The 15527-nt window shown below is 33.6% G+C and overlaps 2 protein-coding genes and 1 long non-coding RNA gene across 4 annotated transcripts in view; all 3 read left to right on the top strand.

The window, feature by feature from the left end:
• LOC114287338 (uncharacterized) overlaps positions 1-7424 on the top strand; it is a 30403-nt gene extending 22979 nt beyond the window's left edge. Inside the window, exons 3-4 of one of the 2 annotated variants that reach the window (XR_014363196.1) lie at positions 4532-4566; positions 7346-7424. This is a non-coding gene — a long non-coding RNA (uncharacterized LOC114287338). Of the gene's footprint in view, positions 1-4531; positions 4567-6119; positions 6151-7345 lie in introns of those variants that run through there. The other variant, XR_014363195.1, reaches the window with a different exon arrangement.
• Positions 7425-11225: 3801 nt separating this feature from the next.
• LOC145821945 (uncharacterized) lies at positions 11226-11780 on the top strand. Its single transcript, XM_082918515.1, has one exon. It carries the CDS (start codon positions 11226-11228, stop codon positions 11778-11780), a length of 555 nt encoding a protein of 184 aa, XP_082774641.1.
• A 542-nt stretch (positions 11781-12322) lies between these two features.
• On the top strand, positions 12323-13930 carry LOC114264602 (uncharacterized). Its single transcript, XM_082918516.1, has 2 exons — positions 12323-13042; positions 13163-13930. The coding sequence occupies exons 1-2, from the start codon at positions 12323-12325 to the stop codon at positions 13928-13930; spliced, it is 1488 nt and encodes a 495-aa protein (XP_082774642.1).
• The last annotated feature ends 1597 nt before the right edge of the window (positions 13931-15527 follow it).

Genomic DNA, 15527 nt, shown 5'->3' on the forward strand with positions numbered 1-15527 from the left:
GCGTCCTCGTCCTCGTCCTGACATACTAATAAAGGAAACAAAGACGTTAGCACATTATCAAATGTGCCGAAACTAAACACTCGCGTCCTAATGCATGGGACAGCAATAATTCATTCCACGTAAGCACATAATCACATAAGCACCTACGAATTTCATTCCTGGATAATGATAGTCCCAATGCGTTGCTATAGTTCCGGTTGGAAGCAGCAGTGATCAGGTGCCTTTCCAACAAGACTACTAGAAACTCAAGGGTCAAATCACCATCCTAGAAACTACATTCCATACCCACATAGTCACATAAACATGTTATCACGTAAGCATATAACATTACACTAAGTCTCTATCAAACGAGACGAACCCATTGTGATACTAATCACTTCCCACGTACCCAAAGTATTCAAACCCGGTACGCTCTGATACCAAGTTGTCACGCCCTCAAAACAAACCCATAATAACCATAACATTAACATGCATTTATAAAAGAAACTGAATCATTTGAGTTATTCATCATAGTATTCTTATTGAAAGACATCACATGTAACATCCTGCAACATCAAAATAAATGCCCTAAGGGCTTACATCTTTCCAAGCTAACACTTGGACACAAAAAGGATGAGTACTAACTCATTTGCAAGTTAAGCCCTAGGCTTGAATGTTTACATGAAATCTCAAAAATAACAAAATAAAACATATAACTAAAGACAAGTCTTCAAAATCCAAATCCTTCCAAGCTACGTCCTGGGAGGTAGCTTATCACCTGGACCTGAAAATGATGTTCCCATAAGGGTGAGCCACAGCCCAGTAGAAATATACTAAACCGAATATAAGCATTGAATAAAGCATTAGTATTTAATAGATGGTTAACCAAGATAATCAATTACATTACTATCCAGTCTCATGACACTAATGTCTAAAACACGTTTTACCTTCCAACAATATCAATCTGGCTCATAACCTGGCCAAACTTACAACAGTGAACTATATATATCATATTCACATTCTTCCAATGTCAACAAACAATTGAGACTCAGGCTCAAATCAAAACACTTCATACTTCCAGTTTGATACACATTTTAGTGCTGTATCAATTAAACACTTCAATAAAAATAAGCACACATAAAAGTGATGCAAATGGAGTCCATCCCCTATCTCCTCCCAAACAAAATCCGGTTTAGAGGTCCATCCCCTATCTTCCCCTAAACCGTGGAGTACATCCCCTATCTCCTCCCACACAAAACAATGTATGCATACACATAACATATACAACACACAATCAATACACATAATGTCTGTATTAATTCAGCAGTCAATATTGATGACTTAATCAATGATTAGTTTCAGTTATCCCTAATCCACATGCAGTGTCTACAACAAGCATGACTATCCTCCACCGATAGCCCACAACAGTTATTTCTAGATTTGGAAATAAATATACCATCAATTCAATAGGCGAGTGATTTACATTATCCAGCTACACCATTTAACCAATAACTTTCCCAATTTCATGAATTTAACCAAAGTCCCTAATTCCCTTAAATTAATTATACAAATTAATTAATTAACACAACTAGGGTTTCTCCCAAAATTATCAAAGTAACCCCAACATATCATTATACCAAAACTTAGAACAAAACTTATAAATTGGAGTAGGAAATCCCTACCTCGAAGAAAATAACCCGAATGGAGAAGACGGAGATGAAGACCAAAGACCCACGTGCTCCAAATCCCAAGTTTCTCAGATTAAAACAAAGCTCTCGCGAAGCTCTACCTTTCTTCCCAAGGAACTAGGGTAGAAGACCACCGGAAATAGATCAAATCTTGGAGAGAAGGTAAGAGTAGAGAGAGAAACCCTCAAGGGGCGGTTTTTAAAAGTTAAAAGATGAAAAGTAGGTCAAAAAGTGATCAGAAAAGTGAAATCACGGACTGATGTAGTCGACTCTACGCTCGAGCGTAGAAAGCCCCGCTCGAGCGTAAGTCACAGAATCATGCTCGAGCGTGAAGAAAGCCGCTCTAGCGTCGATTGCACCCTTCCAGAAGTTTTGCAGGCGCTGACACCCGCTCGAGCGTCAAACTCCCCGCTCGAGCGGAGGAGCAAAAACAAGGGATCACGCTCGAGCGTAAAAACTACCGCTCGAGCGGAAGAACTGCAGAGCAAAATACTGGGAGATGGAAAATCACGCTCGAGCGTCAAAATTCCCGCTCGAGCGTAGAAGCAACAACGAAGGGACCGCTCGAGCGTTAAAACTTCCGCTCGAGCGTAAAGGCCAAAATCTGGGCATCACCTATTGGCATCTAAAATCAACCAACCTGTAACAGACCCGCCCAACACAACCTATACTTCAAATACAAAGAGATTAAAGGACAACAACAACTAATAAGTAATGACAGGATCCTCAGAACCTAAGTCCGGATACAATAATCTAAAGAGAAAAGACCGGGGTCGCTATAACTTGGATACAAAAATATGAGTTCTAACTCAATACAAGAAAAGCCCTAGGCTTGAATGTTTACATGTACTAATAATTTAAGACAGTTAACTAAAAGTAGTCTTCTTCAATCCAGAAGCCAAACCCCCCAAGCTAATTCCTTGGAGGTAGTTTATCACCTGAACCTGAAAATGATGTTCCCATAAAGGGTGAGCCACAGCCCAGTAGAAATATACTAAACCACATATAAGCAATGAATAAAGCAATAGCATTCAACAGATGGTTAACCAAGATAATCAATTACTTTATTTTACAGTCTCATGACACTATTGTCTAAGATACGTTTTATTTTCCAATTTTATCAACATGGCTCAGAACCTGGCCAAACTTACAACAGTGAATCACATATATCATATTCACATCCTTCCAATATCAACAAACAAATGAGACTCAAGCTCAAATCAAACACTTCATACTTCCAGATTGATACACATTTTAGTGCTGTATCAATAAAACACTTCTATATAAATAAGCACACATAAAAGTGATGCTAATGGAGTCCATCCCCTATCTCCTCCCAAACAAAATCCGGTTTAGAGGTCCATCCCCTATCTTCTCCTAAACCGTGGAGTACATCCCCTATCTCCTCCCACACACAAACAATGTATGCAAATGCAATGCTCAATCAATACACGTATTTTCTGTATCAATGCCACAGTCAAAATTAATGACTTAACCAATGTGATTAGTTCCAGTTATTCCTAATCCACATGCAATGTCTACAACAATCATGACTATCCTCCACCGATAGCCCAAAACAGTTATTTCTAAACTGAAAATAACTATGTCCACAATTCAATAGACAAATGATTCAAATTATCCAATTATGCCATTTAATCAATGAATTCCCCAATTCCATGAATTACTTATACAAATCAATTCAATAATTCAACTAAGGTTTTTCCCAAAATTTACCAAAGTATTCCCAACATATTAAAATACCAAAACTTAGAACATAACCTATAAAATGGAGTAGGAAATCCCTACCTCAAAGAAAACAACCCAAAAGGTGAAGAAAGAGATGAGTGCCCAAATACCAAACTGCTCCAAATCGCCAAATGCTCAGATTAAATGGTAGCCCTTGCCTCACTCTATCTTTTTAATGAAGGATCTAGGGTAGAAACACACCCTAAGTGGATCAAATCTAAGAAAGAAGGTGAGTAGGGAGAGAGAGAAGTCGGACCTAGGGTTTGGAATCAAAAGAAAATGAAAAAGACTGATCAAATCCCACTGCTGTGTATATAAACTGGACAGGCTCGCTCGAGCGAAGACTTGGTCGCTCGAGCGACCAGACACAGAGAAACTACGCTCGAGCCAAGGAAGCCTTGCTCGAGCCAACAACTCAAATGCTCGCTCGAGCGAAAGAAAGCTCGGTCGAGCGAAGAACTCAAACCCTCAGGTCTGAACCCAGACACACGCTCGAGCGAAGGAACTATAGCTCGAGCGAAGGATGAACTAACTCGCTCGAGCGAAGAAAATCTCGCTCGAGCCAAGAATGCACAGCTACAGGTCCAAATCAAACACTACCTCTCGCTCGAGCGAACAACTCCTCGCTCGAGCGAAGAACCAAAAACCTGGACAACAACTCTTGGTTTCTAAACCCAACCAACCTGAAACAAACCTACCCAACACATCCTATAATTCCAAATGAGAAAATAAGGAATAACAACAACAACCATTATACAATGACAGAATCTACGGAACAGTCCGGATACAATAATTAAATGGGAAAAGACCGGGGTCGCTATACATGCAATGATGAACTTCTTAAAATAGGTTGTTAACTAAAATATGTTATGAGGTTGTTAATTCTGTGTTGATTAATTTTTCTTTATGGCAATTATTAAACCTCATTATGCCTTCTTACAATTATATTTCGTGTCAACAATCATTTTTATTTCATCTTAATCAAATGGGTTGAGGTTTTCATTAATCATTAATGGTCATATTCTTATTCGTCAAATATGAAAATATATTCATGTACATTTTTAGTGTTGAGGAGTACTCTTACTAATTGTGTTTTTCTTTTTATTCTTCTGTCTCAGATTCCTTTAATTTTGATTCTCAAGCAGATACTCAGGTTAGGAAGTCACTCCCTTGCAATTCTTTATTAGTTCCTTCCTTTCTTTTTCGAATTGCAGTGGGTTAATGAATGTTCTGGATTAAAGAATGAACTCTCTTAGATTTCTTTAATGCCCTGGAATTTTCATGTTTGGTCTTCGAATTTTCAATAATTAGATTACACATGAAGCTTTTAATGTTTGGTTTAGAAAGAAGTCTAATATAAGTGTGTATAGTTATGTATCTTGGTATATAGCTGTTCAATTTCTGGAGAATACTTTTTTTTTTGGAATGTATGATGAATTATGTGAATACTTATGTCTTTTTTTTAATAATGATATACAAGTTCATTTTTTATACCCATTTTATAGACCTAGTGATGTGTTAAGAAGATGATTGGTTGATAATTAGATAATATTTAATTATCAACCAATCCTCTTTTTAACATATCACTGGACCTATAAAATAAGTTTAACTTCTGGGCTTGAATAATTATTCTTTTTTTTTTTTAATTTTTACAAAAATTTTGTTACAGTTTAATTTTGTAATATGATAGGTCTTTTCTTTTTTTTTTCTTAGGCTGTATTTGGATTTAGGATTTGAAGGGAATTTGTTGATTGAAAGGAAAAGGGAACATTAAAAAGTTAACCATTTTTATTTGATAACCCTTTTTTTTTTTTTTTTTGCTTTTAGTGAATTGTTTTTAATTTGGTTTTTTATTGAACTGCTATTTTAAAATGTTTAGGCTTCTCTCTCTTTAAAAAGAGTCCAGTTTATTTAGCTTTTTCAATTTTATTTTTGGAATTTTTCAAACAAAAAAAAAAGACTTTTTAGATGTTTATTAGGACTTTTAAAAAAACTTAAACTTATTTTAAAATTTTGTTTTAATAATTTTTTAATAATTTTTATGAAAGTATTACTCCTTGAAGTAAATAAGCTACTGTGTAGTATACTTTTTTGAAAAAGGCATTTGCAATTATACAGATAATACAAAAGGTATTTGTAATTTTTCAGTTACAGTGTGGTGAGCCCTTTTATAAATTTTTATTGTAGTTTTTTACTTATTTTGTTTTCACATTTTAAAATGCAAATTTAGTAATAAAATTTCTGTAATTAAGTTTTGCTAAAATTTTATTCATTAGTATAATATATATTTTTTTATAATTTACTTAGTTGTTAGTAAGAAAAATGGGCAATACAATCCATAAGAATTAACCTTTGTCAGTGCAAAGTTACTATATAGAATCAACCACAAAATCATGTATTGCAATAGTTCTACATTTTGGCCAATAGAGAAAAATTATGAAGATTTCTCTGAGAGTTTCTTCCATCAATTTTAATGTATATTGAAGACATAAAAAAATTATAATTTTTCTTCTATCCTGTAGTAGGTCAATTTCTCTATCTGTGATATTCATGCACAAACGAACTTCTTAAACTAGGTTGTTAACTAAAATATGTTAGGAGGTTGTTAATTTTGTAGCGATTAATTTTTCTTTATGGCAATTATTAAACCTCATTTTGCCTTCATATAGTTATCTTTGTCAAATTGACATAACCAAGCACTTTCAGGTTGAGACACCATTGACCTTCAACCGCTAATCTATGAAGCACGGATACTTCAAAAAGGGTGACGTATCCGTATCGGATACTTATCGGATACCGATACTCCTCGGATACTCGTGGATACATATCGGATACTTCTTAATTAATTTTTTATTAATTTTAAAGTATCGGATACTCGAAGTTACATATTACTTATAATATTTTGTTTAGTTCTTTGATAAGAGGAATATAGTGAGAGTTAAAGTAATAGAATTTGTCAAATTGATGTATCCTTGTTGTCTCTCTCACTTCTCTCTCGCTTTCTCACTCTCTCACGTTTCTTTTTTCTGCTCTCATTCTTTTTTCATGTTGGCACGTAAGGATGATTTTTAATTTGCATTTGCTTTTGCTTTTAGTTTTGGATGTTTTATGAATGTTTGAGTACTTTTAGGTTAATAGGAATCCCTCTATTTATTTATTAATTTACATTAAGTTTTATTTTCATGCATATTATATTATTAAAATTATAATTTTTTTTTTTTTACGAATGTATCCCCGCTATACCCGTATCATACTTTTTCAAGTTTTGACATATCACCATATCCACATCCCCATATCACCATATCCGTATTCGTGCTTCCTAGGCTATCATTGATGACTTAAAAAAGTATATTCGCTGAAATTTTTATTTAAGAATGGTTTTTTGGCTTTAGCTAAGGTATTGTGATATTCACTGATGAAGGAGAACAAGTTGAACCAATTGATCTTGAAGACTCTTAGTTTTATAGGAATCTTTCTTTTTATCAAGTTGTCTTTTGCTTTAGGTTTTATTTTTATGCATATTGCATTACTAAAAATTGTTAAAATAATAATTTTTACGAATGTATCCCTGCCGTACCCGTATCCTAGTTTTTCAAATTTTGTCGTATCGCCGTATCCGTATCGTGTCGTATCCGTATCTCGTATCTGTATCCGTGCTTCCTAGCCGCTAATTATGGACAACATTACTATTTTTGGTCAAGTAAGTTGTTTTCTTTTTTATTAAAAAAAACATTTTTCTTATAAGCAAAAGTCAGTTTTCTTTTCTTTTCATAATTTTTTTAATCTAATTCCTTATAACAAAATGCTCTTTTCTTATAATTTACAGATGGATGGAGACCTACGTCGAACTGTAATACTGGCTCCTCTTACTCATTTTCTTACATGTATAATTTTTTTATTTTTTTTTACCTCTAATTCTTTTGTATTTTTAGGTCCAATTTCTTCAAGAAAGAAATGTTAATGTTGTTATCCGTGATGAGCGTGACCCTAATGTCATCCGTATTCGAGAGGTAGGCCCAATTTAATGATATAGATTTTTTTTATTCAAAACACCGTATACACCGTATATTCTTATTTATATATTTTTTAAAAACTTTATACATATATATATTTTCTTTATTCTTTAAAAATTTTCTTTATTTTTTGTAGGCAAAAGAAAAGGAAATTGCCAAGGCATTGTTGAAGAAAAATGAAAAGACCATCGTTTCGGGCAAGGGAAAGGAAAATACATGTTCAGTAGTATGGCTCTTCAACATTTCCATTTAAAGTTCTTTTTTTGAAATATTTATTTTGGACCATGAACCTTGATTATTTATTTTTATTTTTTTAAATGTAAAATTGACATATTACTTGCACAGTGACATATACTGTTTTTTATAGTAAACAGTTTCACATAAATTTGTGAAATGTTTTTTTTTTAAGCATGCTAAAATAACATTTGTACAAAAACATTATATTTGTTTTAAATTATTATTATTCTTTTTTGGCTTTTTGCTATTGACATTAACATCTACAAGAGAAGAAAAAATGAATAGAACAAAAAAGGAATGAGGGGAGGAGGGATACAGAATGAAAAAGTTTTCAATTTTTTTACAAAATATCAGAAGGAAAGGGAATTAAGATAAAGTAAATTAATGGAAATGAAAAATGAAGAGAAAAGTATAAAACAGTAGATGATAATATTCATATTTTAGGCATCTTATGAAATTAATCTTCATGTTTTAGGCACATAACAATAATGTTATATCGAAAGCTGCATTGGCTCAACGTGCATGGTGAGAACGCGAAAGAAATGATAAGGCAAGCCCTTCATATCAATTGGGACAACGTTCGCGACGTGAACGAGAGAGATCGAGAGAATTGATTCCACCAAGCACAACTAATACTCCACCGGCTCAGAAAGGAGTAATGTTTACAAATCTTACTTCGCCAAGCACATCTTTAGCTTCACAAAGGAATTGGTAAAACATTGTATTTAATTCTACAAATACATATTCTTATTGTTAAGATTTTATTTTATAAATTTTATTTTGTACACAACAAATATTTGTAGGCCTACCCATGCAAGCCCATTCCTCTATGAGACTAGGAATATCGGTGTTGTTATTCGTGATGAGTGCAATCTTAATATTATCCGCAATTCTAAGGTAAGTATAAATATGAAGTTCAACATATTCTTTTTTCATAATCTTAATAAATTCTATAAATACATGTTCTTTTTTGTATTCTGAATAAATTTTATTTAATTTTGGTAGGCAAAGGAAAAGGAAAATGCCAAGGCAATGTCTAAAGGAAAAGAAAAGGCAACTTCTTTTGACAAAGGAAAGGAAAATGCATGTCTAATGGTATATATTCAACATATTTAAAAAAATATTTATCAAGTAAAACAAAGCCAATCATATTGTTTAAGTGAACATTGATCATGTATATTTTTAAAAATGTAAACTGTGTTGTCAATTTTTTTTGTGTGTTCTTTGTTTTCTGTACACTCAAACAAAGTATTTTTAGCTCTCTTTTATATTTCCTAAAAAATAATTGTAACATTTATCAATTCCAAGAAAAACTTTATAACATCTAAGCAAAGGAACAGAGGAACATAGGCATAGAAAATATTTTTAATTTTCTTGAAATCATCATGAGGCAAGAAGAAAGGGAAGACAATAATTAAAAAATATATTGTTATATCACAAGGCGTGAAGAGGGAAAATGAAGCAAAATGGAAAAGGAAGTAGGACAAAGAAAATGTAAAAATATTCTTAAAATTATCACAAGGCATGAAGAAAAAGAAATAAAATAGTATACGATAATATTTGTATTTTAGGTATCAATGATGTAATGTTCACATTTTAGGCACACGATAACAATTTTATATCAAAAGCTACATTGGCCGAACGTGCACGGCGAGAACGGGAAAAATCAAGAGAATATATTCAACCGAGACAAACTTCTTTAATACCGTGTCGTCGTAGTCGTGCTTTCTTGGAACTAGGAACAGAGGCAACTGAGGATACTCAATCGGCGCAAAAACGAACAATGGTTGCACATCCTTCCACTTGTTTGTCCTTAATGCCAAGCACATTTTTAGCTCCACAAAGGAATTGGTAAAAAACTGTGTTTAATTCTTCAAATACATACTCTTACTATTACCATTCTATTTTAATTTACACAGAACCAATATTTGTAGGCCTACTCTTACAACTCCTTCCCTTCAAGAGGATCTATGTACTAATGAGGAATTAGAGGATATGCCTATGAGTCTAAAGGTTGGTATTCGAGCACATATAAATTCATGTCGTCATTCTCTTGGCAAGATGGATGTATTATGTCCTTTCTGTTCAGCATTACATTGGATGGATGAAAAATTAGTAAAATCATCTCCAAACCGTCCTCTATTCGGAACATGTTGTTGAAAAGGGAAGGTTAAGCTTCCTCTACTTATTACACCCCCTTTACTTCTTCAAGCACTATATGATGGGAATGATAATAAATCAAAATCGTTTCGACGTTATACTTGAGTGTACAATGCAACCAATGCTTTTACAAGTCTTGGTGCTACATTAGATCCAAGAGTACTTACTGGAAGAGGCCCTACATCATTCACTATCCATGGGGAATTGCGACATCGAACAGGATCACTACTACCACAATCAAGGCAAGATGCAGCTTATGCACAATTGTACATTTATGACCCTGATTCAGCTTTAGAAGTTCGCAATCGTAGAAATCCTCAATTAAGAAGAGATGTTCTAAAAACTATTCAAGATAGTTTGTTACAGGTTAATGCATTCGTTGCTAAATTTCGCCATGCTCATGCAATTTTGAATCAATTAGCCTTGACAGGACGAAATTTGCCTGCTCATCTCCACTACAGTTCATCGACAAATCGACGACGGTATAACCTACCAACTATAGATGAGATTGCAGTTGTAATACCAGGTGATGGAACCAAGGTCAGTGGAATGAGAGATGTTATCTTACATCTAAATGGAAATAATAAGCTAATGCAAATCAATGAATGTCACCCAGCATATTTGCTATTACATTATGTTTTATTATTTTCACATGGTGAGCTTGGATGGGAACCTGAGATGAAACTGTGGGATGTTGAACGTGATCGGCCTTCAACTGATCGGCTTACTTAAATGGATTTTTATAGTTATCGTTTATTTGAACAACCCATAGAGTATTCAACAATTTTGAGAGTTGGAAAATTGTTCCAAGAGTTTATGGTTAATGCTTGGGCTGCAACTGAACAAAATAGGTTGACTTACTACAAGCTTAATCAAGGGAAGATCCGTGCTGAACTTTACCAAGATTTGACAGATATTGATCCAAATGACTTTTAACCCAATCAAATTGGTCAAAGGTTTGTTTTGCCACCTTCATTTCCTGGAGGTCCTAGACATATGTTTGAAATCTTTCAAGACTCAATGGCTATCACACGATACAACCAACTTCCAGACATTTTTCTCACCATGACTGCAAATCCTAATTGGCCATAAATTACTTCAGCATTATTACCGCACCAAAAGCCTATTGATCGTCCTGATTTAATTGCCCGTGTTTTTGAGTTAAAGAGAAAGTGCTTGATGAAGGAGATAGAAACAAACCGAGTGTTTGGTAATAAAGTTGCGCATGTTTTTACAATTGAATTCCAAAAGCGAGGCCTTCCTCATATGCATGCACTTCTATTTCTTAAGGGTCCAGACAAAATTCGGACATGTGCTCAAGTAGACAAATTGGTTTGTGCAGAATTTCCAGATCCAAAAGATGAACCTATGCTTTTTGAAACTATCAAGTGTTGTATGGTACATGGACCATGTGGTGCTCGAAATCCACAAGCACCATGTATGGAAAATGGTAAATGCACTAAGAGATACTCTCGAGCGTTCGCAGAAACAACTACTATGGATCAAGATGGATATCCTATCTATCGTCAATAATGGTCAAGCTCATATTGTGAGGGGGAAAGAAGTTGATAACAGAGACATCGTACCATACAATGCATATCTTTCTAAACGTTTCAACTGTCACATAAATGTGGAAGTTTGTGCCGGAATGAGATGTGTCAAGTATATACGCAAGTACATTTATAAGGGTTATGATCGTACAACGATGGTGTTGGGATTGATAAATGAGATCCAACAATATCTCGATGCGAGGTATATTGGACCTCCAGAAGCTGCTTGGCGAATATTTGGTTATCCATTGCATGCAGAAATACCAACAGTTGTACGCTTAGCACTTCATTTACCTGGAATGCACCGCGTTCTTTTTAATCCTGATGAATCATTAGAAGCAATTGTTTCTAGAGCTGGCCAACAAATGTCAACTCTTACTGTTTTTTTGCATGTTGCGCTTTTATGAAAGATGAATGTCCATTTACTTACTAAGAATTTCCACAACATTTTGTTTGGCTTAATTCAGAAAAGAGATGGAAACCAAGGCAGCAGGGCTATGCAATCGGTAGAATGTACTTTGCTAGCCCTAATTGTGGTGAGAGATTTTATTTGCGTTTGCTATTAACTGTTGTCAAAGGACCAAAATCGTTTCAATGTTTACGCACGGTTAACAATGTTTTGCATGATACGTTTAAATCAGCATGTGTTGCAAGAGGACTTTTAGAAGATGATGAAGAATGTATACAATGCCTTAAAGAGGCTGCAGTTATGAAAACTGGTTATCAATTAAGGAGATTGTTTACTATTATTCTTACTCAGTGCTCTCCACTGCAACCATATGCGTTATGGAATCAATTTTCAATGCATATATGTGATGATCTTGCACATAAGATTCGAACATTGTTTGCCATTTCTGAACCAACTGAGGCTCAAATTGAAGACTATGGTCTATATCTTTTGAATCAAATGCTCCAAGAATCAGGAAAAAGTTTAATTTACTTCCCGCCAATGCCACAACCTTCTACAAATTGGAGTGCAGTAGTTGGTAATAGGTTGATATTCGAACATCAACAATTGCATAGTGAAGCACAACAGGCAGATGCTGAAATTATTATTGATCGCCTCAACAATGATCAACGAACAGCTTATGATGTAATCACTTCCTCAGTCTTTGAAAATAAAGGAACTATTTTCTTTTTGAATGGAGGTGCCGGAACAGGGAAAACGTTTTTGTACAATGCGATTGCATTAAAGTGTCGCAGCCTTGGCCATATTGTTATTACTGTAGCTTCATCTAGAATTGCATCATTGTTATTGGTAGGAGGTCATACTGCTCATTCAACATTTTTCATTTCGCTGGATGTATTGGAAAATTCAATTTGTGGATTTAGCAAGCAATCATTACAAGCAGAATTGTTTAGAGAAACAAAACTTATAATCTGGGATGAAGTTCTTATGCAGCATAGACATTGTGTTGAGGCAGTTGATCGTACACTTCGGGACACTTGTGATAGTGAAAAGCCATTTGGGGGTATCACCGTTGTTCCTGGAGGAGATTTTCGACAAATCTTACCAGTTATAACCAAAGGAGTCCGTGAGCAAATTGTGAATGCATTATTAAGATACTCTTTTATATGGAAAGATACACATGTTCTGTCTTTAAATTTGAACATGCACTTGAATCATGCAAATCTTGGAAATGCTAATTTTGCAAAATTCTTGATGGAGGTAATATTTCTTCAAACTTTTTCTCTATTATATGGTTCTTTTAAATTGACGAAATACATTTACGTTTATGTACTTTAATTGATTTTACTTACTATTTTATTTATTTATTTTTATAAATAGATTGGGACCAATCCTCAGGAAATTGTTAAACTTCCATCAACAATACACAAATGCCAAGATCTAAAAGACTTAATCTCAGTAGTTTATCCGCAACTGGATGTGGCAATGACATCGACTGCAACATTTTTAACTGAACGTACAATTCTTTCTGCACGGAATGATGATGTCAGTGCTATCAATACTGCAGCATTGAATATTTTTCCCGGCAACATACATACTTATTTGGAAGCAAACAAGATGTCTGAAGATGATGAAATTGATCGTACTATAATAAATAGATATCCTAATGAATATTTAAATTCATTAGATCCTCCTGGGCTACCGGCTTTTAAGGTAGAGTTGAAAGTGGGTTGTCCTATAATGTTGTTAAGAAATATTGCACCAAAAGATGGACTGTGCAATGGCACAAGATTGATGGTTTCTAGATGCAATACTCGCATAATTGAAGCTCAAATTTTAACTGGAGAAAAATGTGGCAATTTGGTATTCATACCAAGGATATCCTTGACACCGTCTTCTTCAGAAATGCCTTTCCGAATGACAAGACGTCAATTTCCAGTTCGATTGGCATATGCCCTGACCATTAATAAATCTCAAGGGCAATCCGTGAAATTTGTTGGAGTTGATTTGCGCACACCAGTGTTTAGTCATGGGCAATTGTACGTGGCCCTATCTAGATGCACATCCTTTGATCGTATAAGTGTCCTCCTTCCCAATGATGAGCCAGATTATACTACAAACATTGTTTATCCTGAAATTTTGTTATAGTGTTACTTATGGATCAAACCACTTTTGTCAAAAGGTACAATTTATTTATTGATAAATTTGTTTCTATTGATTACAAATTATTATTTTTAAAATATTTTACTATATGTGTCGACTTTTGTAGAATTGGGTTAAAAAATATATAGAGCTCAAAAATATAAATACAACTAGATTGCTTCGATGGGGATGTAACAAGGTAATTTCAATTTGAAAGTGTTTTGATATATATATATATATATAAATTTTCTTTTGCTAATATACTAACTTTTTTTTTTATTTTCATAAATTAGTAGATTGTCGTGCATGCTCCTCACTGGGGATACATACAAGTTGATACGAAAACTTTTTAGAAAGTGATGAGGCGCTCCTAGGATTTCTAAAAAAGAACAAGTTTGAATCTCATATTTATTTTTGTGAAAAGCGTACATATGCTAGCTACGATCCATATTTTGTAAAGTTTCTGATCAATGTGAAATTTATAACTAAGTTTAGATGTATGTTAGATAATATTCATTTGAATTATTGATTTATGCTATGAGTTTGTTTTTGTAATTGTAACACACTATGTGATATATATATTTTTGTTTTTTTGTTTTTTCTTCCTAATATGCTCTTGAATTAGGTTAAACAAAACGAATCATATTTTTATTTGGTTATCTTTTTATCAGGAAGGGTGTTGCATTTTCTTTGTATTACAGAACATTGCCTGGTGTGCTTAATTTGTTATTTGGCATTTTTTTTGTATTGCAGAGCACTGGCTGGTGTGCTTAATTTGTTATTTGGCATTTTTTTTTGTATTGCAGAGCATTGACTAGTGTGCTTAATTTGTTGTTTATTTTTTTCTATTGCATAGCATTGGCTAGCGTATTTCGTTTGATTTTTATATAGATGTTTCTGTGTTGTGGGATTTACATTTTGTTGTTTGTTTAAAATCTTATGCTTTTGTTGTGCTTGAATGTTACGTAGCATTTATGTGTTTACTTTTCACTATTTCGTTTACCTATAAATTTGGAAAATTTATGTTTAAATTGATTTATTCACCAAGTAGCATACAATTTATTTATTTTTCATTTATTTAATCTTCTGCACAATAACTGACCACCAAACCATCAAAATTGGTAGATTTTAACCATTACATTAAAATTGATGCAAAACTATAGCTTTGAGATCTCTCTTCTTTACTTCAACCAAAACTCACTATCTAAAAAAATGCGGATATAGAAATTTATTTGGGTACTGTTATTGGCTAGGATAATAAAATGCTTATTTTCTATTATAAATTGCAAGTGGGTTACATAAACAAAAATACTACTATAGTAAATATTTGATGATATGATCTTTGTTTGCATTTGTGTTATCATACTACAATACTCCAAACTCTTTTCAAAAATCTAATTATAAAATTCATTTGAAAATTCAAAACCATACGGATCATCTATTTATATTTTCACCTCAAATTTTTTTTCCCAACAAATTAAATAAATTACATTTTAACCCAATAATTTTATATTCAATTACATTTTCATATATTAGTGGTCACCGTGCCTTCAGGCACGGGTATACCCTAGTAACTAAATAAATAAAAGGCCCGAGGATTATA

This window comes from Camellia sinensis, chromosome 3 (assembly GCF_055761805.1).
Source record: "Camellia sinensis isolate YWXY chromosome 3, ASM5576180v1, whole genome shotgun sequence".
In the NCBI taxonomy this organism is placed as follows: domain Eukaryota; kingdom Viridiplantae; phylum Streptophyta; class Magnoliopsida; order Ericales; family Theaceae; genus Camellia; species Camellia sinensis.

Excerpts from the sequence above, each read along its gene's own strand:
- LOC145821945 (XM_082918515.1), top strand. The coding sequence starts at position 11,226 with ATGGACCATGTGGTGCTCGAAATCCACAAGCACCATGTATGGAAAATG.
- LOC114264602 (XM_082918516.1), top strand. The coding sequence starts at position 12,323 with ATGCCACAACCTTCTACAAATTGGAGTGCAGTAGTTGGTAATAGGTTG. Across the intron at positions 13,043-13,162 it reads TTGCAAAATTCTTGATGGAG|ATTGGGACCAATCCTCAGGA; the intron begins GTAATATTTCTT and ends TTTTATAAATAG.